At 38.4% G+C, this 26,774-nt stretch overlaps 1 protein-coding gene across 1 annotated transcript; it reads left to right on the forward strand.

Moving 5' to 3' along the window:
- The first annotated feature begins 11,964 nt into the window (after positions 1-11,964).
- cbx6b (chromobox homolog 6b) lies at positions 11,965-22,303 on the forward strand. The gene is made up of 5 exons (XM_044330166.1): positions 11,965-13,034; positions 18,368-18,650; positions 19,138-19,379; positions 20,675-20,854; positions 21,444-22,303. The coding sequence occupies exons 1-5, from the start codon at positions 12,321-12,323 to the stop codon at positions 21,672-21,674; spliced, it is 1,650 nt and encodes a 549-aa protein (XP_044186101.1). The 5' UTR covers positions 11,965-12,320; the 3' UTR covers positions 21,675-22,303.
- Positions 22,304-26,774: the final 4,471 nt, after the last annotated feature.

The following is a 26,774-nucleotide window of genomic DNA, read 5'->3' on the forward strand; positions in this document are numbered from 1 at the left end:
TGTGTCTGGGTGTGTGTGTTTGCCACATTGCATGTTTTATTCAACAATATAAAACAGATATGTTTTCACATAGTAAAAATAATCATTTACTTCTTTTAATACGTGGTAAAGCTTTTGTAGTGAAAGTGCAAAGAATGCAGAAATATATTGACTCAAAAGACTCACAGGTGGATCACAATCTTAAGTATCAGTGTCCAACTGATTTTTAAACAACTTGTTGTCCATAAAAAGTATAGTTATGTTACTTATGTACGTAAAAAATATATAATAAATATTAAATATAATAAACTTCATTTATATAATACCTTACATACATGAAATGCAGGTCAAGGTATATCACATAGAGTTCATAAAAACAAACAGTCAAGATACTTTACAAGTCAAATGTCACAAACCAACAATAAAATACAATAAAATGTGAAAAAAAATCAGTGAGATTCTTGCAAGGCAGCTGGATTCACAAGATCTCGGCAACCATCTGGTGCGTCAGGTTAAATGAAATAGATAAGGCAATAAAAATTTAGAAGCAAGATTAAGCACATAGAGATGGAGAAAATTCCCAATCCACAAATAAGATCCATACCATATTTGAGCTAGCAAGAACAGCTGCCATAAATATGAGTTTGAACACTTAATTTATCAAGCAATTCATTGGAATTGCTATAGAGCCTCATAAAGTGCACTTTTAAATGAAGCAGATTTAAAAATCCATCCATGATTTACTTAATACCAACCCTTTAATGCAGTACTATCACTGATACTCCTCATTTTTTAATGGTTGATACAAGATTCAGTGGTCATTCTGTATGTGCTAAAAAAAACCTATAATCCTTTCACTTTAATCACTTTACATGTCAAAATCCTACTTGCACAAAGTATTCAAGGCAAAATGAAGCAGTGATGTCCCTACATTTTTTATTACAAAAATTTAAAATAACATGTTAATTGAATGTGTTTTGACCCTTGTCAGTAATTTTGTGTTCCACATAGTATATACAGTGGACGCTAAGCCATAGGAAATATCGATTACTGTTATACATCAACTGAGAGAGAGAAGTGAGAGAAGACTTGTTCTTCAACAACCCCAAAGTTAAGAGAAAAGTTAAAAATATATTACACAGATAGACAGGAAACTGTGCTCTGCCATATCTGGTCAAAACCTCAGATGAATGGAGAGAAAGTTAATGATTCTTTGCTTACTTACTTCAACCACCATTTTTTGGCATTAGGCCCTATACTCAACCCCCCTGCTGCAGAGCTGAAATACACACCTCTGTGCACTGCAATAGATCTATAGCCCTGATGAATTTATTTTGATCAGACTGTGGTTATTTTCTCTGACATTTCGGAGTCAATGAACTCCCCATGAACTCCTTGCAGAGAGGTGCAGGTGCCACATACATGATGATCTATCCCTTTTGTGAACGCATATAGGATAGTGTGGTAGGGGTGATGATTGTGTTCTGTCCTATACATATCTGTGAGAGAATCCAGAGAGGAAGTAAAGAAGTAAATTGTGGTTCCTAAGTTCAGTTTAACAGTTAAATAAATTACACAGAGAGAGAGAGAGAGAGGGAGAGGGAGAGATTGATTTGATTTTTCAATCTAATTTATATTAATTACAAAAAAAAGCAATACACAAGAAAAACAATTCATAAGGAACAATTATAAAAAATAATTTCAGATATTAAAGGACCTCAATGTAGGTAATTTAGTGGCATCTAGTGGTGAGGTTGCAGATTGCAGCCATCTGAAAAACCCTCCCCTCATCCTCCCTTCCAAGTGAGAGAGCCATTGTTTGTTTTCTCCATTCTGGGCTACTGTAGTAACATGGCAGGCTCTGAGGAAGGGGACCTGCTCCCTATGTAGAAAAAAAGGGCTCATTCTAAGCTAACGAAAACACTTTCAAAGATTGTTATTTTCAGGTGATTATACACTCAATAAAACATACTTATGAATATTATATTCCATTTCTACCAAGCCCCTTCTGTTAGATGCCACTAAATTCTACACACTGCACCTTTAAATATATCGATTGCACTGTAAATTACATTTCCATGGCACCGGTCTTGAGTAAGTCTCAAAATTGTCTATAGCTTTATAAAATCTGAATTCTAGCCAGACTCTAGCCTTCACATTACAGCACCACACTGATATTGCATCCTTGCTTATGTTCTTCTTTGTTTTTTCTGTTAACAGAGAGACTGAGAGTTTGGCTTCTCCCACCAGAAAAATAAGTAGTTGCCATTTTGTTTTATTATTTGTACTATATCCTGCTCCAAAAATGAAATTAGAAACAGAATTTTAAAACAGAATTTTTTTCAGCAAAATCTCTAGAATAGCTAAAATAAACCTAAAAATCTGTTACACACTAAAAAAACATGAAAAACTGTTTCAGTTAACCCACAGAAAGGACATTTGTTTATCACTACTAAATCAAAATAAAAGCATTCACTGTTATAACACCAAGATCTGCTGTTCCCTTTCTTTAAAGGAGGCTTGTATAGAACTCTCCACACAGGTTCAGTTGCCCTGTTTGTGCACAGTGTCCTCCACACACAATCCAATCACAAGAACAAAACGTTGGCATAGAACGTTCCTGCAAACCTCGGATACATTGAATATCTACGTTTCAATGTTGGCCATTATCCATTGAATAATGTTTTATGATGTGACAACACTGTGGTTAAGGTCTGGTTAGGTTTAGGCACAAAGACCACTTGGTTAGGGTTAGGGAAAGATCATGGTTTGGGTTCAAATAAAATAAAAAATAAAATAAAAACGGCTGCAAATGTCCTGACGTCTCGCTAAAAACACCCGCTTTTGTTGGTTGAAATGGGAAGTGGGCATTGGTTTTCAAGTGATCTCTGATTTCCAACTTTCAACTTTCTGCCAAGAAACCTCCTAACCATCCACCGACCCCTCCTCCTCCTAATAAGAAAGTCATCTCATATAGATCGCATGTAAACTACGTCACTTTAGAAATGTTGAGATGATACATATTTTGGCAATGTTGATATGATACATTTCTTAGAAATGTTGATATGATGTGTGTTGTTGAAATGTTAACATGCTACGCATTACACGTGTCGAAACATACATATTCAACGTGGTTTGTAGAAATGTACAATGTCAACGTTTTATTCTGGCGACCAGGCTGCCACACAGTATCCACTTTGTTACCCAAACATTTCTCATTATTTATTTTACAGTTTCTGCACCATCACTTTCTGTTCAATCTGTACAGTGTTAGGCTTTCAGAGTCCCTGATGGTAATCAATGGACTACACATCTCGCCCAGCACAGGCCTCAGTTTAATTTCTAGAAATGCATCCTATTGATTTGGTGTTGTAACTCCACTGCTGTAATCTCCAAGCATCCTCAGTTCTTTAATAGTCAACCTCTGTCTCCAGCGGTGTGACCTCAGGCCCAATAAAGAACATATAGCCTGAGCATCATTTAACTCTGGTTTTGCTGTGTCCAAGGTACACTGTTCTTGTTCCACACAGCACTGCAGTTAGCCCAGGGGCCACACTGTCACTTATGTCCATTCTTGCACTGCGAACAAGAGGCTCCTCCAGCAACCAGTACAAAGAGTTAGTATGAGCTGTCCTTAAATATTTGAAAAGTGTCCATGATTTAAAAATTCCATGATGAAAAAGACGTAGTGCATTTAGTCTTGAGGTCACTGGGCTTTTAGAAACAAAGATGCATCAAGACCACGATTATTATCTGACTAAGATTGTCAACTCTAAGATTTGAACTAAGAACTAAGATTATTAATTCCTCTAAAGATAAAAGTAGTCATTCCTATCCAAACTACATCTTTTGGTCATGTCAAGTATCTCTGCATAAACTGTAATCGTAGCGTCACTGTCCTACTGGCTAAGTGAACCAAGCCTTGCCCCCCCTCTTCTTCGAGCAAAAATAATACACTCTGAGGAATCGAATGTAAACAATCCCAGAAATGAACTATACTTGCCTGCAGTTGCCCTAACATGCCAGAAGGAGGCTCTACATATGCCAACCTATGCCACAAGGTAGAAGCTATAAGCTTTGTTTATTATCAGGACTCTGCCTTTGTAAGAAATCTGAGGCAACAGCCGTCTCCACTTAAATAATCTACACTCTACTTTTTCTACCACATTTTCCCAATTTTTCTGAAGAAAATGTTGTTTCCAAGATACATTCCTAAATATCTAAAGCCATCCCTTTTCCAGGTCAGGTTCTGAGGTAACAAAGGTAAGTTGTTACACCAATTACCAACAGCTAAAGCCTCACTCTTTCTCCAATTTATTGTGGTAGTGGACACAGCCTCATGTCAGCAGTTCTCTCCAATATAGTTATATAATTTTGATTATTTACAAACACAGCCACATCATCAGCATATGCAGATAAAACAATTTAGTTATTTCAAGTTATTTTTGAAACCAGGTATGGTTAACCCCCTCATATGATTCTATATTTTTTGTAACATAGGTTCTAAAGAGATTGCATAAAGTATTCAAGAAAGAGCACAAACTTCTCCAATACCCCGTTGCACTTTAAATGGAGCACATAAACCAACATTTAACTTTAGCACACTCTTAATGTTCTGATACAACACTTTAATCTTAGCAATCAGAATATTGCTGAACCCGAAACTCTCCATGACCTTCCAGAGAAAATGGTGTTCAACTCAATCAAATGCTTTCTCCTGATCTATTATATAAATAAAACCAGTATTCAAACTGAATGATCCAGAGAGACCCAAAACATTGCAAATTAAGTAGACATTGTCTACAGTTGACCTGCCAGGTACACAATATGTCTGGTCCCGATGTATGATCTGTTCCATCACCTCTCTCAGCCGTATCGCTAAGGCCTTTAATAGAATTTTATAATCTGTACACAGAAGAGACACAGGTCTCCGGTTTCTGATGTCTTTCAAATTCCCTTTTTTGGTAGCAAGGTAATCACTGCTCTGTGACAGGAAAGCAGTAAAGCACCCTCAGCTAGGCTTTGATTTAAGACTTCTAAAATGTCCCAAAAGGCTTTATAAAACTCCAAAGTCAAACCATCGATACCAGGAGTTTTCCTGCCATCCATGCTCTGTAAGGCAGAGTGGAGCTCTGGTAGATCCAAAGGTCTTTCAAGCAGTAAATTTGAATCACTTAACACCTTAGGTAATCCTTCACAAAAGGTTTGTAGAAGTTCTTCATTTTCGGTGTACTGCATAGCTCGCCTTCGGATCTGACTGGGATCAGTGATTTCCTGCCCTGTGTCTGAAAGAAGAGAGTGAATAAATGTGTTCTGTCCATTAGAAGGCCACTAGAAGGCACATCCATTTCAGTAGCATTCTGGAAATGGGACCTCACTAAAGCTCCTTGAGCCTTCACACCTAGCAGGTCTGCAAAGGACCTGCTTTCTTTTTAGAATTAAGGACTTCAAAATGTCCTTGATTTCCTGTGTTCACAATCATTTTCTCAAGGTCCACTATCTCAGTCTCCAGATCGTTCATAGAGTCAGAGATGTCTCAAGTAACATTGAGAGTATGCTGTTGACAAAGCAATTTAATTTACATTTTACCATAGTCCCACTATAGTAACTGTCTAAGAGATGAAAATTAATTTTGTCTACTCCTAAATATTTTCCAAAAATAGCCAAAAGCATTTGTAAAGTTTTTTTCATGGAGCAAAGCTGAATTAAAATGCCAATATGAACTTCTAGGCAACACATTTCTTATGAAAACATTGCACATTACCAGTGAATGATTTGTAAAGCCAACAGGCAATAAATTACACATTTCAAAAATATTAAAATTATATTAGAAACAATAAAAACAATCAAGTCTAGCAAAGGAGACATTATCCCTACAATGAGACGATGTATTGACATTCAATCACATGAAAGCTCCTCCACACATCTACTAAGCCATGTGTGTGCACAAGCTGTCGTAGTGCACTTTGAGAAGCTGGATGGGGATCATTATGATTCCTGTCTAAACTGCTATTCTCTGTGCAATTAAAATCACCATAGACAAATAAAAAATCTTCTGGTTTAAAGTCTGTCAACTTTGTATGATATCCAGAAAAACCTTCCTCTCAGCCCCTTTAGAAGGAACATAAATGTTCAACAAAACCACATTAATTTTTCAAATTGTGCTTCCACTACAATAAATCTACTCTCTACATCATGTTCTACAATATAAGAATAAGAAACAAAACATTTTGAAAACAAAAAACCCCACTCCACTTCTATTTGTAGTATTGTGACTTAAAAATGAATTTCCATCCCATTTCTTGAGTCCATTATGCCTCATTTTCCTTGTCACTGTGTGTCTCTTGCAAAAATAATACAGTAAGATGCTTTAATTCATATAGCATTGCATATTTTCTCACATCTCTTGCCCCATTTAAATTTAAAGTTCCAACTTTGAAATTTTACATGGGGAAAAAGGGAGTACTAGAGCAAACAATAACAAATAAAAAAGATGGTTTCCTTCATCATGGTTAAGTAATCTTTTTAGCACTAGTTTTCTTAACCTGTACACCTGATCAGTAAGACCAGAGTCATCTTTGTTTCTTATATCTAACCTGGCTGGTGTGTAGAAAGCCTCATCAGAAAAATAATCCTTAATTTTCATGCCCTTCATATATTTTGTTTGTTGCACAAAATATTTGGTCGTTTTGGCCGAGCCTGCCCTGAGCTTTTTTTTTTTTTTAATATGAAGCACATCACTGATATCAGACTCATACTCCTCACTTTCACTCCTGACTGTGGTACAGTTTTCCAGAGGTGGGAGTAAGTCACACATGTGCAAGTCACAAGCAAGTCTCAAGTCTTAACCTTCAAGTCTTAAGCAAGTCCCAAGTTACTGTGGTGAGAATCAAACAAGTCAAGTTGAGTCCCTGCTATAAGTCAAGCCAAGTCAAGTCATTGCTCAGGTCAAATCAAGTCATATGAAATTACACCTGTGGGGACTGCCCATTGGTCTGAAGGCCCATTATTCCAAAATCCAAATAGTTCGAAAAATGTCCCATTGGACCAAAAGCCCATAGTCCGATGACCCGAACATCAGGCCTTCAGAGCAGTGGGCTTTTGTTTTCTGGATAATGGGCTGTCAGACTATGGGCTTCTGGTCCAATAGGAAGTTAAGTTATCTAAAAAGACACATTCACCTACCTTTCTTTGTGGGTTTTGTAGTGACAGAAGAAATTGGATGTTGTGGTGGTCGTGTCACTGATATTTGAGCTGCAGACCTCATATACCACCATTCTCTTCTTACTACCATCATAGACAACATAATCCTTGAATCCAAATTTAATTATTTTGGGGTTAGCCCCCATCTCGTATGTTGGCTTCTGCAGGTTTGCCACGTCCTAGTACGTGGCCAGGTTTGCGCACATTGCACTAGAAATCATGTTTCAAAAACAAAACATAACATGCAAATATTTAATTTTAAAAAAGTCAAGTCCTTTAAAGTCATCTGTCTCAAGTCTAAGTCAGGTCTCAAGTCATGAATACCCAGTCAAAGTCAAGTCGAGTCTTTTATCAGTGTTTGTCAAGTAAGTCTCAAGTCCTCAAATTTGCAAGTTCCCCACCACTGCCATTTTCTCTGTCTGGCTATCATTGGTATTTTGACCCTTTTTTGTTTATGTTATTGCCCAAGTATTACTCTTTGTTTTACATTTACAAGGTAGAGGTTTCGGAAACACATTCTCCTCTACCATGTCCACATCATTTATCTGTCCATCAGCTGCTGCAGTGTTGTCGATGTCCTGTTTAACATACACATCATCGTTACTTTTCTCCTGTGTGTTACCCTCACACACAGCACTGCCTGCTGCTGTTTGTTTCTCACCCACAGCACTGTCCACTTCTGTCTGCTCTTCACTCACACACACGCACTGTTATCTGTTTCCTCTGTCTCAGTGTTTGGTGCTTCTTTGGTCTTTCTTGCCTGCCCTTCCTTCCGTCCTCCATCTGTCTGTGCACTAGTTTTAGCTGCATAGCTGCCAGCAGCTTTACCGACCTGTCCCTGACCACTACTGTAGTTCCCTCTCCTGGGTCATCATCATTAGTCTACGATTGCCATCTATGAGACACAACATGTTTCAGCAAAGGCGACTTACACCCTGTGAACACTTTCTTGATGGGAGAGACTATCTTACCATGTCTGGACAGCTCTTTTTTTTTTTTTTTTAGAAAATTATCGGAAATGAATGGAGGGACATTAGACAGTGTGATTTTAGTTGATGGTTGTAAACATGGCAGAACAGGAATGTGATCCTTAACAGTAATACCATATTCAATTAATTGTTAACTTTCTCAACTCGATCCAGAAAGATAACTACAGCACTATTCATCATTGCAGCAGATTTTACACTGCTGTAGCCAAATACTTCTTCCACTGTTAAACTAACCTCCTCCACTGAGCAGGGAAACAGGATGCTAACCTTGATACCGTGTCTTCTACTCTAGTGGTTCTCAACCCTCTTGGTGTCAAGGACCCCCAAATTGAAACACATCAGGCTGCAGACCCATATTTCATGAGATTTAGTCTCAGGGATCCCCATCTGATAAGATTTAGTTATTCCATAACTGTCTATACTGTAGATTGGCATTAACATTGAAGAGTGTGAAATCCATGAACCAAATAGTCATTTTTATACATTCTGTCATTGGGCTAACTTCTAGTCAATGAAATAATAGTGAAATTAATTAAATTTTTCTGGGGACCCTCTGGAAACCCCTCAAGGACCCATGGAGGTCCCTGAGAACCACTGTCCTACTCAGATTGCTCAAATCATCAGCCATGCTACTAACACACCTGCACCAGGCACAGAACTCTAACTCCATTTAGCACAACACAACATAACATTTAACAAATTTACAAAACAAATCCAAATTCAGATTTAATTTTAATTTAGACAGAAAAATGTAACGATAGAAAAATCACTCACTCGCTCCTGCATTCACTCCACACTTACCATCCACTCAGAGAGAGAGAGAGAGAGAGAGAGAGAGAAAGAGAGAGAGCGAGAGAGAGAGAGACAGAGAGAGAGAGAGAGAGAGAGAGAGAGAGAGAGAGAGAGAGAGAGAGAGAGAGAGAGAGAGAGAGAGAGAGAGAGAGAGAGCCTTGTACACTAGGTGGCACCAGAAACCAACTGGAGACATGACTGGAATTTTAAAACAGCTTCATAACACACACACTCATTTAATCTCATCTCATCTCTTCTCTTCTCTTCTCTTCTCTTCTCTTCTCTTCTCTTCTCTTCTCTTCTCTTCTCTTCTCTTCTCTTCTCTTCTCTTCTCTTCTCTTCTCTTCTCTTCTCTGTATTACACCAAAAGCTGAAATATATAGATTTGATGTAACAGATTGAGTATTGAGCATAACATATTAAATATTATCTGATCACAGTCCATTAGTAGTAACAGATGTACGACTCATCCTCCTGCCACAGGGGACCTTAAAGGACAGGTTCGCAATTTTTCAAGTCGGTCTTTACACAATAGCCAGGCACACAAATGAACATTGAAATAGGTTTTTCTTGCCATAATCATTCGTCCTGTTCATACTGACCATTAGAAGATCCCTACATGATGCACTTTCAGTGTAAGTGATGGGTGCAAAAATGTATTTAAAAGTTTATCTGAAGTTAATATGAAGCTTCAGTCATCCTAATGAGTCAAATCAAGTAGATATCTTTCAACGTTACAGTCTTTTGAGTTCCAAAGTCCCTCTTTTTGTTACTATGCTTCCACCGCAGCTCAACAGGGAAACACTGTCTGAAGAAACACAAAGAGAGAATTTGATGCTAAAAAGACTGTAAATGTGGCAGATATCCACTTGATATGACTAACTCAGACTGCTGAAGCCTCATATAAGCTTCAGATAAACTTTTATATGCATTTTGCACAAAATGACTATGTGAACACACTGTGGATTTTGGCTCCAATCACTTACATTGAAATCTTTGAACAGGAGGAATGAGTACAGCAAGGAAAACCTCTTTCAGTGTTGACTGTTGTCAGGTGCCCATAAGATAGACTTGAAAAATTGTGAACCTATCCCTTACAGTAAATGCTTCACTCTTCGGTAAAAAACAATTTAAACTGTTTATTTAATAACTGCCAGAACAATCAAGCACCACACACATCAGAAGGCGTATGATTAAACAAAAGAAAGAAGAAATACGACAATACACAAAACAATGACAGTGAAAAGCTTTACATAATGCATCCAATTCTTTGTTCTCACAGCTCATCATCAGTGCCTGTAAAAAGGTAAAGTCATAGATGTCAATAGACAAAGAGTGGCTCTTTTTTTGTAGTAGAAGCAATGCTTTTAGACTTTTCAAAAAACTAACTGAGTGCTCTGACCAAATCCCCAGAATAGATTATGCATAAAATGCCATGCAAAATGAGCACTAACGTAATAAAAAAAAAAAATCCAACATAGGAAACTTTAAAGCTCTAACATCACAGCAGTCCACAACACAAAGGTCAAGGGTGACCTGAATGATGAATTGAGCTCAGACTTGCTGGCCACAGGGTCTCTCACAGAGGCTTTTATCGACATAATAGATCAGCAGTATATTCTGGGCAGTAGAGTCCAGAATGCTTCACCCCGCCTGGCCTTTTCAATGCACTTGAACCCTTTATATTACCAAAGCTTGGTGGACTGAAAATGAACCTTGCTGCAGTGTTGAACAATCATTTAATTCCAAAATAAGCCACTGCTACTAAAGAAAATATTAATTTTATATGCTTTAAACCCTGGATGCATTCATGTACAGGCTCGTGTTTACACTTTCATCATCCTAAAATACTGAAATAACAACCATTGAAAGCTATAAGCATAACTACAGTAAACGTCAAGACTAGTACAGTGACAAATAACTACAATAAGAACTCACACTATTGCTGAAAAAGGTATGCATAGCTGAAAATGCCACCGGTGACATTTAGTTTTTATGTTGAATACAAATGTGTGTAGCTCAGCCATCACTCTGTGAGGAGTCATTGTTTTGTACTTTCTTCCCCACTCTTGTCCCCATCTCTAAAGGAGTGCTTAGCAATCTCTTTTACTATTCTAGTGTGTGCTCCAGTGAAGACTGAGAGCTACTTTTTGCTGCAGACATGTTGGATGCTCCTTCCCCACCCTCACTCATCTTAAATTAGAGCTTTCAGTGGCTGTGACTTTGAGAAGTATTAGCTTAAAATCCCCTTTGTTACTTGTGTGAGAATGCACATCACACACTAATTTTAAACACACGACAGCTACTCCCTTCACACGTGTGTGTGTGTGTGTGTGTGTATTGCACTGAGATTTACATGTATTATTACTTAGCCCGGCAAGCGTGGTTTAATGACATTCACTAATAGCACTAGGTCTGTATCATGCATAACACACACACACACACACACAAACCCCAACCAAGGCCATCATTCTGTCATCTGTGCTGCTGTAGAGCTGTTCCATAGGGAGCTTTGAGGCTGACTTATAGCCACACACACATCATATTGCAGTACTCCTGCAATGTGTTGCTGAGCTAGAAAATATTAATCCAAGGGGAGGGGAAAAATCATTTTCTGATGTAATACAGATGGCTATGAATGCAGGAAAGCTCTAGTTCAGGACTGCATCTTCAATAAAAGCTGTAGAAAAAAAAGGAAAGTCACAAAGAGGCATGTTTGTGCAGCTTTTTTCATACAAATAACCCAGTATTTGTGAGAAAATGTTAACATATCCTCTGAGGCTGCATAGAACATGGCTTTTAGCTCATACTGCAACATATAGAAAATCAGATGTGTTATTGAGGGCAGTGTGGAATATTCTTATCTCACAATAAGAGAACAAAAACATAATTTCATACATTGCTGGAAAAGTTAGCTCTAGGCTACTGGAAGAGGACAAAAAGTCATATGTGTTGTCTAACTTCGTCTCTCTCTCTCTCTCTCCTACAGTATGTTCGTCTCTCTCCCCTCACTCTGCCTTATGGAGGCTATTAACAGGCTGGATTTTGCCGAATACCAGGGACATGCGCGCTGCACAGGAGGAGGAGGAGGTGAAACAGACTGCCTGCTTCTGATGTTTGGTGTTGACTCGATGATCACTCAATTATGGTGCGGAACTCTCAATGTCTAATCGCCTGTCCTTGTGAGGAAAAGTAAACCGTTTTTTTTTCTCCATCCTATGCAAGTAATTTTATACTTTGTCTGTTTTGGAGCTTTTTAGTTTCTTGCGGATCCAGAGTGTTATTATTAGATTTTTCTAATAATCGATCGCCCCCGCCGCCACCCTGAAGTTCATTGTTATAATCTTGGCCGCCGGGATGGTGGCCTTCATCGGAGCGGTAATCTGCATCATCGCGGCCGTCCATACCGGAGCCTCCAAGGCTGCCGCGGCTCAACAGCAACCAGCAACCGACAACCACTCGCTGTATCCGGACGCCGCGGTGCAGACCCCCGCTGCCGGGGGCTCGGTAGCCCGGCCCGGATCTTTGGGCGCTCTCCATGGTTCTGAAACGCCCGCATCGGAGGCGCCGACCTTTAACATCGGGCTCGGCGGGCTGGACGGGGTCACCGGACTCACCGGACATGACCCAAAGGTCAGTCGACTCATCTGCACGCCGATCCCCGCCGGGGAATGCAACCCGAAAAACTTTCAGCAACAAGCGGACGACCCGTCGCTATACGCGGGCGAAGATTGGGGTTTTCTCCGCACCACCGCGGAGGAGCTCCGGCAGACCGTTCTGCAGCAGAAGGACCAAATATTAACAGACCAGCGGACCATCAGAGAGCTAACGGGGAAACTATCAGAGTGCGAGAAGGGGCTGGACGGCCAAAGCAGCATCGCAGATAGACGTGGGAGCGCTGCGGGGCTGTGGGGGAGCAAAGGCGCGGCAGAGGAGACGCACCTGGAGCGGATCATGGTGCGGGACAGCCCGTTGTCGACATCTGACAGTGTCCACTTGCTCACCGTTAGGGCTGTGGATGAACTGGAGCAGGCTATCACTCAGCTCAAAGACCGTATAGAGAAACTGGAGGTAGGTGAAGTGTGGAAAAACAACATCCCTTCCTCATAAATCATCCTCTGCATGAAACTATAAAACACGACACAGGCGTAATTAATCCCAAGGAGCAGTCCTCGATCCCACATGAACGCATTTTAAAGGCAAAGAAGGATCTCTTAATTAGATTAAACCGGAATGGTGTTTCACTGGTTTGATAACTGCTTTGAATATTACAGTATACCTCCAACTCTACAGCTTGCTTTAAAAAGATTAAATCAATGTCTAAATGTGTCCCTGTTTTCCCTGTAGTCCCTTCTGATATCTAGGCATGTAGGAGTGGTTTAAGTGAAGGTCTTCATTTTGAATGAGAAGTGAGTTGTCGAAAAGGCTTTGTGGATACTGGCAGTCAGATATTCCTTTTTTTTTCTATGTAAACACCAAGTAAAGCTTATCACTAATTAATAGGTTGTTTTTTTTTAAAACACACGCAACACAGCAGAGAAATTACTTACTTACAATATAATCATTTAATTGAATCACGTGATTTAATTTAAAATTATATTGAATGTTAATTGCTGATGACATCCGCATTTAGTGATTGTGTGTAATTATAGTTGGTCATTTGTAAATGTCTTTACTAATACATGAATTGATTGTTTTGGCAACATACAGTAGGTGTATAATCTATCATGCCAAGAACACTGAATGAAATTTAAATGAGAAATAAAGACAGAGATGAAGAGAAAGGCAAAGGGGGAAAAACAGGAGGGTGAAGAGAGATGAGGATAAGGATAAAGGGGGAGGAGAAAAAGCAGCAGCAACAGCAGCAGCAGGAGGTGGAGGTGGAGGTGGAGGAGAGAATATAGCAGAGTAACATGAAACATGTTCTTATCTGACCACAATCCAGTGATGTACAACCTCATTTTTGGCTAGAGGGATTCCATAAATAATTTATGAGTTTCCTATATTTGTTGAAAGCACAGGCTTCTCCTCCGTATAGTAGCTACTCCTCACTCAAGGGTAGTTTATGTAGGACATGCCGGTATGGGTCATTTTCTTTGTGGATTATGTGCACTTTGTGTCGTCTATTTTTCGTAATTCTACCATCAGATGAAAAAAGGGCTGAATGTAATGTCTGTGTTTTTGGCTTTTCAAGAATTAAGAAATTTGGACTTCTCAGTGCACATTTTCCTCTGACAGAAAAAGATCTGATGCATTTCACAGGTCTCAAGGTGATCTGTAATTTTGTGCAATTTTAGTATAATAACATGTAGTTTCTGTGATGAGCCATCACCACTATAACACAATTGTTCTCACCCGCTCTATCTTTCTTCAATATCCAAGTCACGTTTCTATGTACATTAGATACTTGGTCTATTTCAGTAGCACAGTATAGTATTTACATCAGATCATGTGTTACAAGAAGAGCACTCATCTGGGAATATTACTCAGGTCAAATAACTGTGTTAAGTTCCTTAGCTCCTAAGGTTCCCTCTGGGATGTGGTCTGCTCAGATTGCTTTGCTGATCATCCAGTCGCTCCAGTCGCTAGATGTTCACATATTTTTCTACAACTAGAACCCTTACAGTCACCACCTCTCTTCACTTGCAAGACAGAAAATTTAAATTCACAGGCAACATCAATTATTAGTATCCAAATCACATACAACTATATTTCCTGCCTGTTGCCTGATGTTTCACAAGTAGTATCTGATCTGACATGATGCAAACAAATGGTGTGAATGTGTAGTTAATGGTTTTCCATTTCTAGCAGTACATTTGGTACCACAGTTTCTGTTCGTAGCTTGAGCAGTTACGATGGTGGTAAGCTCTCTGTAATATCAGGCTCATCCAGCTCCAGTGCAGTGATACACCACACTGTGCTTTATTTTATTGATAGCTGTGTTTGAAATAAATGTGTGAAAATGAGGAGCAATGTCTTCTAGTCTATACTATATGACTTAGACTCACCGAGAGCTTTATTAAGAAAACCTGAGCGATCTAATGCAATCCAATACAACAGCTCTGCCATAAATTCTACTTTTACGAAGCATATGGTGTATTGGAGTACTGGAGTGCATTATATTAAAAAGTGTGAGAAACACTTCTCAATATAATGCACTCCAGTACACCACCACCATGCACCACAACATCAGTTATAGACATAAAGTAGAATTATCGCCTTTCTGAAAATGTCAAAAAGAACTGAAAAGTATAGGCCAAGCTTTGTGAAAGTAGAAGCTGTTGTATTGGATTGCATTAGATTGCACAGGTGTTCCTAATAAAATGCTCAGTGAGTGTATATTCTATATCATTTTAATTTTATGATTGATAAAAGGAAAGATTCTCTTTTTCTTATGCAGTTGGTTTAGTTGTATTTTCAGTGCTCATATGGACTGAAAATGTGACATTTATGCATCTGTAATTCTGTGTAGTAATTGTCCTGAAATAAAGTAAGATATGGCAATTATAGTTTGTATCAAGAACCTGAACAGGCAAACACACATTTTCTTAAGTTTTAATAAGAGCATAATTAAAGCATGAAGCGTTATGGCTACAAAAAATGTGAAAAACCTTTAACATGTAGCATTATATTTGTTGACTTAAGAACAGTAATAATGCTTGTACCACACATACACCACTCTTGATTTATTTTGTACACAGTCTTGCATTTATGCATTTGAGGATATTGCAGTTTTATTAGTTTTCTCCCTAGAAATGCCTGACATCTGCACATGTAAATACCTGCCTCAGAGCCTAACCGCAGGCTCAATAACAGAACTGAAATATTAGAGAATAGATCACCTATCATGCCAAGCTCCATAGAAGTGTTTGTGATTTTAGCTGCTCCATTAGAATATGTATGTTTTCAGCAAATGCATCACAGTAAGGTGCATACTTGTCATTTTTAGTTCAGTTTTCAATGGACACATTAACTACTACGGCAAATGTATTTGTGCTTCAGAAAATAACACATTCAACACAGTATACTTGACAGTTGAAATATAGTAATAAAATATCAGGAATGTTTGGGAATTTTCTTGTTGACTTTAGCACAAAATGTATCTTAAGAACCGTGTTTGTATGGATAGAGTGATATGTATATTAGTAAAACATACATTGTTACAAAGGACAGAGTAAGGATTACATTGGTGTTTCCATCCATTGTGTATCTCTTTTGGGACAAAAATCAATACCTGCCAATATTCTTTTAGAATATATAAAAATGTGAACACGTGTGTGTTCTTTTACTTAAACTAGCTGGGCTCACATGAACTTCTCTCCAAATCTACATTTGTTATCATTCATTATCATTTCATAGTGTCACTTTTTCTCATAGTAGTTATCAATGTAGAAAGTAATGCCCTTCTGCCATACTCTAGCTTTAGTTTCTTTCCAACATCTTATACAACATAGGTAAGCACAGTGCACACTGTATTGCTCAGAGTGCACTGTGTGTATTTTTTGTAGTAATTCCCTTGTGGTCTCTATGTATTTCAGTTGCTGTGAAAAGATATGCTTGGTGAATATACTGGCCCACGTAGGTTTTTAGGTATCTTGCAGAGTCCAAGCCACATTCCTTCCCTTGTGGTTGGGTGTTGTTTTTTTTTAATATCAGTGAGCCATTATGCAACGATGCCTAGCAAATTGTTGCTCACTAAAATAGTTCAGACTCTTGGCAGCCTCTCTGACTTTCAATTATTTATTGTGTTATACCTAATTAAGAAAATATCCCTTTAGATATGAGATGGCTCTGCTTGATTTGCGCAGACCCAAAACTTGTTTAACTTGTGGATACAGTGGAATTATATGTCACAAGTGCTTTAAAGTGTATTTAACCTAGCTAACATATCATCCAGTATATCAATTCTAAGCAATGTTGCAAAAGCATGCCAATGCTCAATCAAGTAGCTCAGCTATGGTAAGCTTCGAATTTCAATATGAAGGAAACAAGAGTCTACAGCCATGCTAGTGGCTCTGTGAGGTTGTACTTACATAGGCAGAGTGATGCTTTGAGCTAAATATCCTGCTAACATGCTCACAGTGACAATGTTAACATACAGATGTTAAAGGGGCCATATTATGCACATTTAAAGGGCCCTGCTGGAATACCTTTGCATGATTTACAGTTAAAAAATCTCCTTATTTAACTCATACTGACCCTTTACACAGCCCCTATGTTCAGTCTCTGTCTGAAACAGGCTGTTTTAGCTTGTCTTTTTAAGGCCCCCCTCCTGATGAGCCCACTCTGTTCTCACTGGCCAGCTCTTGGAAGTTAACCCTCGTGTGATTTCTGCCAGCCCCGGAGGCAACTTGAACAAACCATGAAACAAACTATGGTAGTAGGCTTTCACTACTTTTTTCGTTCTTGACTTAAAATGTACATGTTTGAGCCAAACTCGGATCCAAAATATGAGAGTGAACAATGCAAACAACTCATGGAAAACCTCAGCAACAAAGGCCAAGGACCGACGGCCGTTTACGGGCATGCGTGACAAGCCAACGTCAGCTCGTCAGCAAAGGTACAAAAAAAACGTAGCAAACAAAGCACTAAGATTAGGTTGAAGCCTGGGCTTTTGGACTTGCAGGGAGCATTTCTACATATGTTAACATCAAGTTTTGGAACTTTGACCATTTTTAACATAGACATCTGATATGATAACAGTAGAAAAGTTAAGGGGTCACCAAAGTCAAATTTACCTTGCAGTGATCTTGATTATCTGTAGAAAATTTCACAGAAATCTGTCCATTAGTTGCCTGAAAACCATAACTGTCAACTTCAAGGTGGCGCTAAAGGAGAAATCAGGGGATCACCAAGTCAGTAGGATTCATCCTGTGAGGAACATGAAAGTCTGTACAACATTTCATAACCATCACATATTTATCAAGACATTTTACTCTGAACCAAAAACATCAACCTACTTGTGGTGATAGAGGAAAAGTCATTGTCATTAAGATGTATCCTCTGGGAACCATGAATATCTGTTTTTCAGAGCAATCCATCCAATAGCTGTTGAGACATTTCATTCTGGACTAAACCAACTAATTGAATAGCCACCAAGTATAAGGAAAAAGCATTACATTAACTAAGGCATATTGAAACCTTATTAAATCAGCTGCTAGATGTATCCCCAGGCGTAATGTAATGTTTCCGAGAAATCAATTATTTACTAGGTCGAAGAATTTTGCTTCTCATATAGGCAGGAAACCACAGTATAATCATGAGAACCACTGCTATAGCTAGTTTGATGGTGTTTTCATACCATAGTGTAGTGCCTTAACTGTACACCATAGCAAGTACCTTACAGTATTTTACCAAAGACAGTAAAACCCATTTTGAACCAATTTTGTCTTCCTCCTCTGCAGTCAGACATTGGCCCATTTCCTCACAACCAGACGGATGGCAGTACCTCAGGAGCACCAGAGGAAGGCGGGATATCTGGCGGCCCAGAAAAGTTGGCCGATCCTGGGCACAGAGCTGGTGCCGAGAGGCCCTGGAGGATGGAAGACTTGGAGGGGGAGCTTGAGCGGAAGGTGGAGCTGCTTGAGAAAGAGAGAAAAGCCCTGAGGCTAGAAACAGAGAAACACAGACAGGAAATCGACCAGGGCATCAATAAACTACACCACCGAATCTCAGTACTGGAGGGAGGTAGGTATTATGAGAGAGGAAAAAAGAAAGTTGTCATAGAGAATGTGTGTGTATGTGTGTGTACATTTAATGTGCATATTAAAATGTTGTAAAAAGGTTTACAAAATAATGAGAGAAATGATAAGTGACTGTGATTAATGACTTACATGATGACTCAAGTCGCTAATCACGAGCAATAACATGGCTAAAAATGACCGCAGATGTTTCATTTTTGTATTACTGTTAATCAAATCAAGCCATGGAATTTTTTTATGATGAATAAATTATGTTTAACTTATGTAAAGCAAAAAAGATCAGAAAGACTATAAAATGCATGCCGATGCTTAAAAAAAACAGTTCAGATTATGTCATGTGAGGAAAGTGCAGCTAGATGAGAAAAGCAGGAAATCTATTTGATCTTCTTGCCAGATCACATTGATTTCCCTTTGCATTATCTATCACTTTCTCCTTTTGTTCTCTTATTTATACTCTCTTTCTGTTTTCTCAGGTAGCTCAGGGCATTCTTTCCCAGAGGGCTACAGACTGTCCTTCCCGACTCGGACAAACTACATGTATGCTGTTTTGAAACACCCCATCCCAAAACTGCGGGCCTTCACCATCTGCTTGTGGCTACGGCCTGCAGAAGGAGGCATCGGTACACCCCTGTCTTATGCAGTTCCTGAGCAACCAAATGAACTGGTGCTGCTACAAGGCCTGCATACCCCCACTGAGCTGCTCATCAATGACAAGGTACTTGTTCAGTCAGGCTGAGCATCTACTATATACCTGCAACTGAACTGTCAACTGCTTGTGTGCAATTGATTTTCCCGAGGAGATTTATATCATGGTCTCTGGGCCATATTTCATATTATTTATTGATTCATTTCCTAAAATGTTTCATTACTGTACTCAACTCGTATAGAGAGTTCATCATTAGAAACACATATTGTGCAACATTGTTCATCAGAACTTTATTTTAAATTCTAGTAAAGATGAATACATACATATTGACATTTGCGATTAATAAATGAATATTAACAATAATTGTGTAATATATTGAACATATTGGCAACATACTGCTCAACATGTCAATTATTGCTAGTAAAGATGTACATAAAAGCAGTGTGTATGCGTTGTTTGTGTTCTTGAAGAAACAAACTTTGGCATGCTTTTTAAATATGGAGCCCCACTATCCATTTGAACATATATTTCAATACAGAAATGTCATTTTTCAATCTATGTCAGTGTGTCTGTATTACTGTGATAATACACAAGACATGCAGAATTTGTTAGATTTAATGGTGTCAAAGGAAGCTTCAAATTAAGAACTTGTTAAAATGACTTTATGTGTTCCCAAAAATTTGGGACTGTTCAAAACTTTTCTTTTGGTGGCTTTAAAAAAGAATGGATCTAACAGTCTGCAGCCTTAATCTGGGATAGATATAGAATGAGAGACTTGAAGGCAACCAGTGTGCATATCTTTCTACAAGGCTCACTGACTGTTTGAATTTTTAAAGTTGTACTCAATTAAAAAAAAAAATCTTGATTAGAATTTATAATGTCTATTACGGAAGAAAAGCTGTACTGTATTAGCATACAAATACATAGAACACATCAAATGAAATAGCCAATTAAGTAGACAAGCTAAATAGGCTCATGCATGTGTTTAAATGACAAATGAAGGTACCACCTTGTCAGCCTTGGAGGATGGTGTAGTGCAGTGGTTTTAGATATAATTCAGTGAAGTCATTATGGTAATAGATGCCTGGAGGAAAAGTTGTGTGTCCTTGGAGGCAGCAGAATGACTTTGGGACTGAAAAAATACTGTATAATAGCCAACACTTGTACCCTGAAGAAAAAGAAGATTAAATGGATGACAAAAAATACTGCTTTGTAGCTACAGCTGCACCACTATCATGCAAAGATACAGTATATCACATCCAGTTGCCAGATGACATGTCTTACCTTAAAATGTGTATCATTCAGAAACAGCATAGTACAATCATCTTCTTTGTCTGAACTGCCCCTTCCCTTCCCTACTGTAGGTGGCGCAGTTGCCTCTGAACCTCTCCAGGGGCAGCTGGCAGCACATCTGTGTGAGCTGGAGCCAGAAAGGAGGAGCCTGGCAGGCTTACCAGGGGGGAAAGCTGAGGGGCGAGGGCCAGGCACTGGCAGCTGGACATCACATCAGACCTGGAGGAGTGCTCATACTGGGGCAGGAGCAGGTGAATTCATGAAAGAGTGAGCAAAAGACCGAATGAATGACAGCTTAGAGGCAGGCATAAGGTGGGTAGGGTACTCCAAAAGAAATTAAATTTGGTGTGCTATTGCCGACTACAGTGTTGCAAGCAAATAATAGTTTACCCTGCTACAACTCTGGGTCTTTTCACTTACTGGCTTCTCCATGAGTTGTAAATAAAACCATTAAAGACTGAGAGTGTAGACACAGTAAATCTGCAAATTCAATTTAGTTTGGAGAACACTGCTAGTCAAAGTGTTGAGGTAGTGGGTGAATGAGGTGTATGTCTGCATAGATCCAGGCACAGGAAACGATGGTCATAAGCAACAAGAGTAATAGCCTTTGAGACCCACGTCCATAACCAAAAGAACCCCTCCTTTGATTTGTAGTCCTATGTTTATACTGGTCTCCTTTCATCACATCTTCATCTTCCCAAAAGCAAGTCCACAGTCTTACCCAAGGCAGCAAAACAGCCCAAGCTGACCCTGCGTCTATATGTGTTTTTGTTTTTGTTTCATCATCCCTCTTCAATCATCTTTCTGTTATCCATCTAACAGGTCTTGTTTTTTCTCTAGGATTCCGTGGGTGGAGGTTTTGACTCATCCCAAGCCCTGGTAGGAGAGTTGTCCCAGGTGGGTCTTTGGGACCGCGTGCTGTCCTCTAGCCAGGTGGCCAGCTTGGCTCGCTGTGGCAGAGTAACCCAGGGCAGTGTGGCCCCCTGGACTGAGGGTGGAGTCGAGGTTTACGGTGGAGCCACCAAGGACCCTGGGGAGCCTTGTAGTAAACACAGCCGGAGCTCTCAGTGACCGACAGAGAAAAATCAGTGAGGAAAAGAGAAGTGACACAACGATGACGGGGAAAGGTGTAGCCCTTTTAAGAAGTTCCATCAGCCCAGTATTACTGGATTTTTTAAACAACTCTGTGTGGCATGGACTAACAAGTATGTAAAAAAAAATGAAAGTGAATGGTATATTTATATGACATGAGTAGAGGCTTTGCAGTTACTTCAACAAACTTCTAGCAACCACAGCCAATGCCATCATGGAGGTCCACTGGTATTAAATTTGTGTCATAATAATTTAACAAAATCTCCAAAGCATGAAGCAAAAAAATTAAATTCAAGTTAATTTGAAAAAAATTGAAAGCAAAAAAGTTACCCCGCAAGCAAAACTTACAATGAAACTTTTATGGTCACTTTTTTCAGTTTTTCTGCTTAATTTTTCAGTTTCAGTTCTGACACAAAGTTCTCATGTGGGTGGGTGTTACATTGCTGCATGCCCATTAGCCAGTTACTTTAGGAGGGTCAATGGTAAGTTGTACTACTTGTTGCACTTCCAGACCATTGAAAATGGAAAATTCTGAGCTGAAACTGAGAAGTTCAACAGCAAAACTGAAACATTAAGCATCAAAAAGTGGTGACAAAAGAAAAAATCCTGATCAAAAGTTCTGCATTTGAGGTCACTTTTTTAGTTTATTTTTTCGCTTTTAATTTAAGTTTTTGATTGATGATGGAGATTTGTTCACTTATTATAACAAAATTTAAACCCATACACTGGAGAACTGTGCAATACAAGATGAGATTCCTCATTAATATAGCTGTAGTATGGGTTTACTGTAGTTCACATTTTGTATGTTACATGCACTTTAGGAGTAATAAAATAGTGTGATAAAGTTGTCTCTAGACTAAGTCCACAGTAAACTATGTTGTCATTGGTCCAGATCCTCCTCTCCGCTTTGTTAGAAAACCAGCAAGTAGTCTAATTAAGAAAAACATCTAATGTAAATGTTAACATTATACTACTAGCCAACAATTGAACCCTCTACTAGCTATTATCCAATGAGCAAATGTGTTAGCAACAACATGGTGATGGTTAACTGCAAGAACTACAGTATGTTTATCAGGTATTATTGGGGATATTGTCAGTTCACAGTTAAAATCTGTGCATAAATGAAAATTGTTTATTTATTCTGAAACAGCCAAGTTGTAAGAAATTCAATAAGATGTTCACAGCTATTGTAGCTTAAGAGCTGTTGACCTCCTATATGGCTGCCAGAAGTTGTGTCAAGCCAGCTGAAAGCAAGGCCACAGTAGAGTTAATTAGGGGCTGTGACAGCTTTGCAGTTTGGGAGTCAAGGTGAGATGATGAAAATGTTGGAGAAAGGGGTAGGATGAATATTAAGTAGTTAATAGCAGCAAGGAATAGATGATGAAAGACAAAGGAAAGAGGGAGGAGAGGGGAAAAGAAATTATTCAATTTTCAGGAGCTTTTATAAAGAGATGCTACATTGTTTTCACCTCTGCATGATGTACAGTATCCATATACTGTCTTGCCACTGCAATGTGTTTCTCACAAGTTTCACAAAAGTGGACAGTGCCTCCTGCATCTTAGACTTGTAGGTGTATTTTTTATTTTATTTCATTTTATTTTTTTGTCTATTAAGGCCTGACGGTCACTTAAGTTTCCTAACAGAGTCACTGAACAAATCTAAAATGAGAGGAAGAGTCTTATTCACTGAGGAAATCACCACCACTGACATAATCTTATTCTTTTTTGGATGCATTCTACACATTTCTTCATAAGCTTTTGCTCCTATATGTAATTTTGTGGGAATTTAGGAAATCAAGATCAAAGTATGTGGTCTGATCAAGGAAACTTTTGGCTTTATGTTGTAGTACAGATTCATACATTATGTTCTTTAAATTAAAGTTTTTTAAAGCAAACTTCATATATTTTAAATTTACATAATGCACTCACAATTTTTTTTAGATATCAACTGTTTCATCTTTGCAATTTTATACATTCAACCACTCAGTAACGTGGTCTAACAACCTGCAACCTCCAACTCTTTCAACCTTCCTACATTCCATGCATGAGTTGTACTGTATGTTTGTAACACGCCTTGTTGCATCCAATATGTTTCTGAAAACCAATCTCTGATCATGTTTGTACTCCAAAATCCTTTGGACAATTATTCTTTTCTGTTATATGAGACATGATGTTAAAGACAGATTGTTAATTTCAATATTTCCAAAACACTGGCTCTCCCCAGCTTATAAAAGTGGAAAGTGCCTGCCAGGGTATTTGTACCCGTGTAAACAAATCATCTAACTTATCCTGACGGAAAATGCACACTGCAAGATATTTTGTGCTAATTAAGCATCAGTGTTTCTGTCCCTGGTGAATTTTCAAAAGGTTTCAAGAGAATTTTAAGAGGTTTTATAAAACATTTGAAAATACAGGACTCAAAACGTCTGTGCAGTGCCGCCTAAACTGATGCTAAATCAGGTCAAAATAATCTTGTTGTGCCTAATAGTGTCTTTGATGATGCCTCTTTGTCTGCAGTGTTATTATGAATATTATGCCTGGTGTCTGCTCAGCTCATGTCAGAGCTTTTTTGGGCTTTTTGATAGTGGTGTGGCATTATTCTGTTTACGATTATTGGAACTGAAAGCAGCCTTTTAACTATCTGGAATGTTTGTCTTTTCTTACATGCCAATTCAGTTTTTATTTTTCACTGTATGCATTGGTATCTGTCTATTTACTTGTTATTGTGTGTATTAATACTGTATGTCTATGTCTTGTTTGGTGTTGTATTGTTCTGCACATGTGCCGTGGACAAATGTCAAAACTTTAAAATTAAATTCCTAATTTTTCGATGTACAGAATGTGAATCTTTTTATAGTATCTCTGAGCTAATACTGTATTAGCATCAGGAAGAAAGTGCAATGAATTACGTTTATAAGAGTGCCAGCTGGTCTTTTATCCAAGGATACACACACACACATACACAAACGCTTGTCATTGAAGTTCAGCAGTAACCAAACAGCAAAGGTTTGGTTTTAACTTTGGTAAGGACATTTTTTTGTCAGACAGCCAAAATAATTGTGTGCACTTGCTCTCTATCACTCTTTTCTCTTTCATAGGCACATATACGCACACACCTACACACATAAAGAGCCTGACTCTGCTAAATGTTTCCTTTACTGAATATGAATTTGCTGACTTGCCTGAAACCGGACTTGTATCATGAATTTTTCTCTGATTTTTACATTTTATTTTATTTAATAGACAACTTAACTATAAACCTGAAACTAAAATTAACATTTAAAATTAACATATCATAGACTGTCATAATAAATGTTACAAGAAAATAAGGATATAGAAAACCTGTAGGTGATGCGCTGCTGAGATTCTGACCTTCTTTCAGTTTGTGGATTTGGGTGACACAACTGTTCCTTGACAAAGCCACAGCAATATTCAAACCTAAATCATCTCAAAATTTCTATTTGTATTATTTTTCATTCAACTACTGAACTCATGGCTAGATCTTTAACTATGACATCAGAGTGTGTGTGTGCTGCTCAGGCTGCTGCTGACAGGATTTTCATAATAAAATGATGCCACACATTCACAAACAGATCAGTTGGACAAGCTGTGGCTAATTTAGCTTATAAATAATGTTCATGTTTTAATGACACATATGCAATAATAACTCAATAACTCTTGATCCACTCATGGAAAAGGGGAGAGATGGCATTAAATAGTAAATATTTCTCCAACTAATTTCAAAGATTAATATTTGGATTGATTACAGAACATTTTTATTAACTAAGGTCAACTGTCACTGACACTTTGGTTCTTCTTTAAAAGGGACCACATGTTTAATTTGCTTTTGGGAGGAATTTCACCAGCAGTAATAAAGTTGTTTAATTAAACAGCATGTCTGAGCAAATTAGCTAACAACACCTAATGCCTGAAATTAAATATAATATCAAATGATCTTAGTGTTGTCTTTTGCATAAAATGCACAAACCTGGCAACTTTGCCCAGATCTTACCATTACCACTGCGTGGAGTTAAAATGACTAGATTGTTTAGAGATCGGCAAAAATATTGGTAGGGACAATTCAGCAACACCTTGATATTGGTAGGGACACGTTCCTATTAGGGATGTGCCTGAATACAAATACGTTATTCGGCAAAGCACAAATAGTGTTTTTTTTTGTTTGTTTTGTTTTTACAAATATTTGTTTCATACAAATATTTATAAAATTATTTGTTTTCGGGAAGAAAAAAATCCATGTCAAATACCAGTGCACAGGTTGGTTACATCGCACATTTCCTTATTTATATCACTCCTGGAGTTATCTCCTCAGAGATAAAGCTGAGCTACTGACACATGCAAAGTCATCCCAAGGGACTCTCCATAACCTGTTGTTCCCCTTCTCCTTTCCACAAAGTTAGGTTGTAAAAAATAGACAATAAATGAAAAGTGCAAAGCAAAAATCCCCTTTGAAGTTCTTCCCTACACATTACACAGTGTGCTGTCTCTGTGTTATGGGTGTATTAATAGGTAGAGGTCTGTCTGCAATGAGGCAATGAGTAAAGTTTTAGCTCAGTAGTCATAGTCATCTATGACGAGAGACTCCAGTTCGAGAGCCAGTGTGGGGACTTCCTTCATAAGGTAGTTTATTCATGAACACTTATTGTTACACTTTAATTTTCTAAAATTAAAAGTGTAGTAAAAACAAAAACAGGATTTTTAAGCCCCTTTCCACTTTAATTCAAATACAAATACAAATAATCTTGTTGCCTCAACAAATACAGATACAAATACAAATACCGGGCTCTCCGCACATCCCTAGTTCCTATCATCCATAGCGAAATCTATGCCCATGGCAGGAACAAAACCTGCTGTGAGGACAAATCCTCCAACAGTAACAGTGCTCTCTACACTGCACAAGAGAAATATTTCTTTTTTCATTGAAAGAAAAAAAGCATCTTTCTTTGTTCTCCAAGTCCTCTGCTCATTCTCCTTCCAAGTAATTGAAAGAACAGAGTTCAAGGAGAAAAGCCTGGAGCCTTCTCCCTCGGGTGTAGCAGGTGTAGTTGTGAGTTGTGAGTT

This window comes from Thunnus albacares, chromosome 17 (assembly GCF_914725855.1).
Source record: "Thunnus albacares chromosome 17, fThuAlb1.1, whole genome shotgun sequence".
Classification (NCBI taxonomy): Eukaryota; Metazoa; Chordata; class Actinopteri; order Scombriformes; family Scombridae; genus Thunnus; species Thunnus albacares.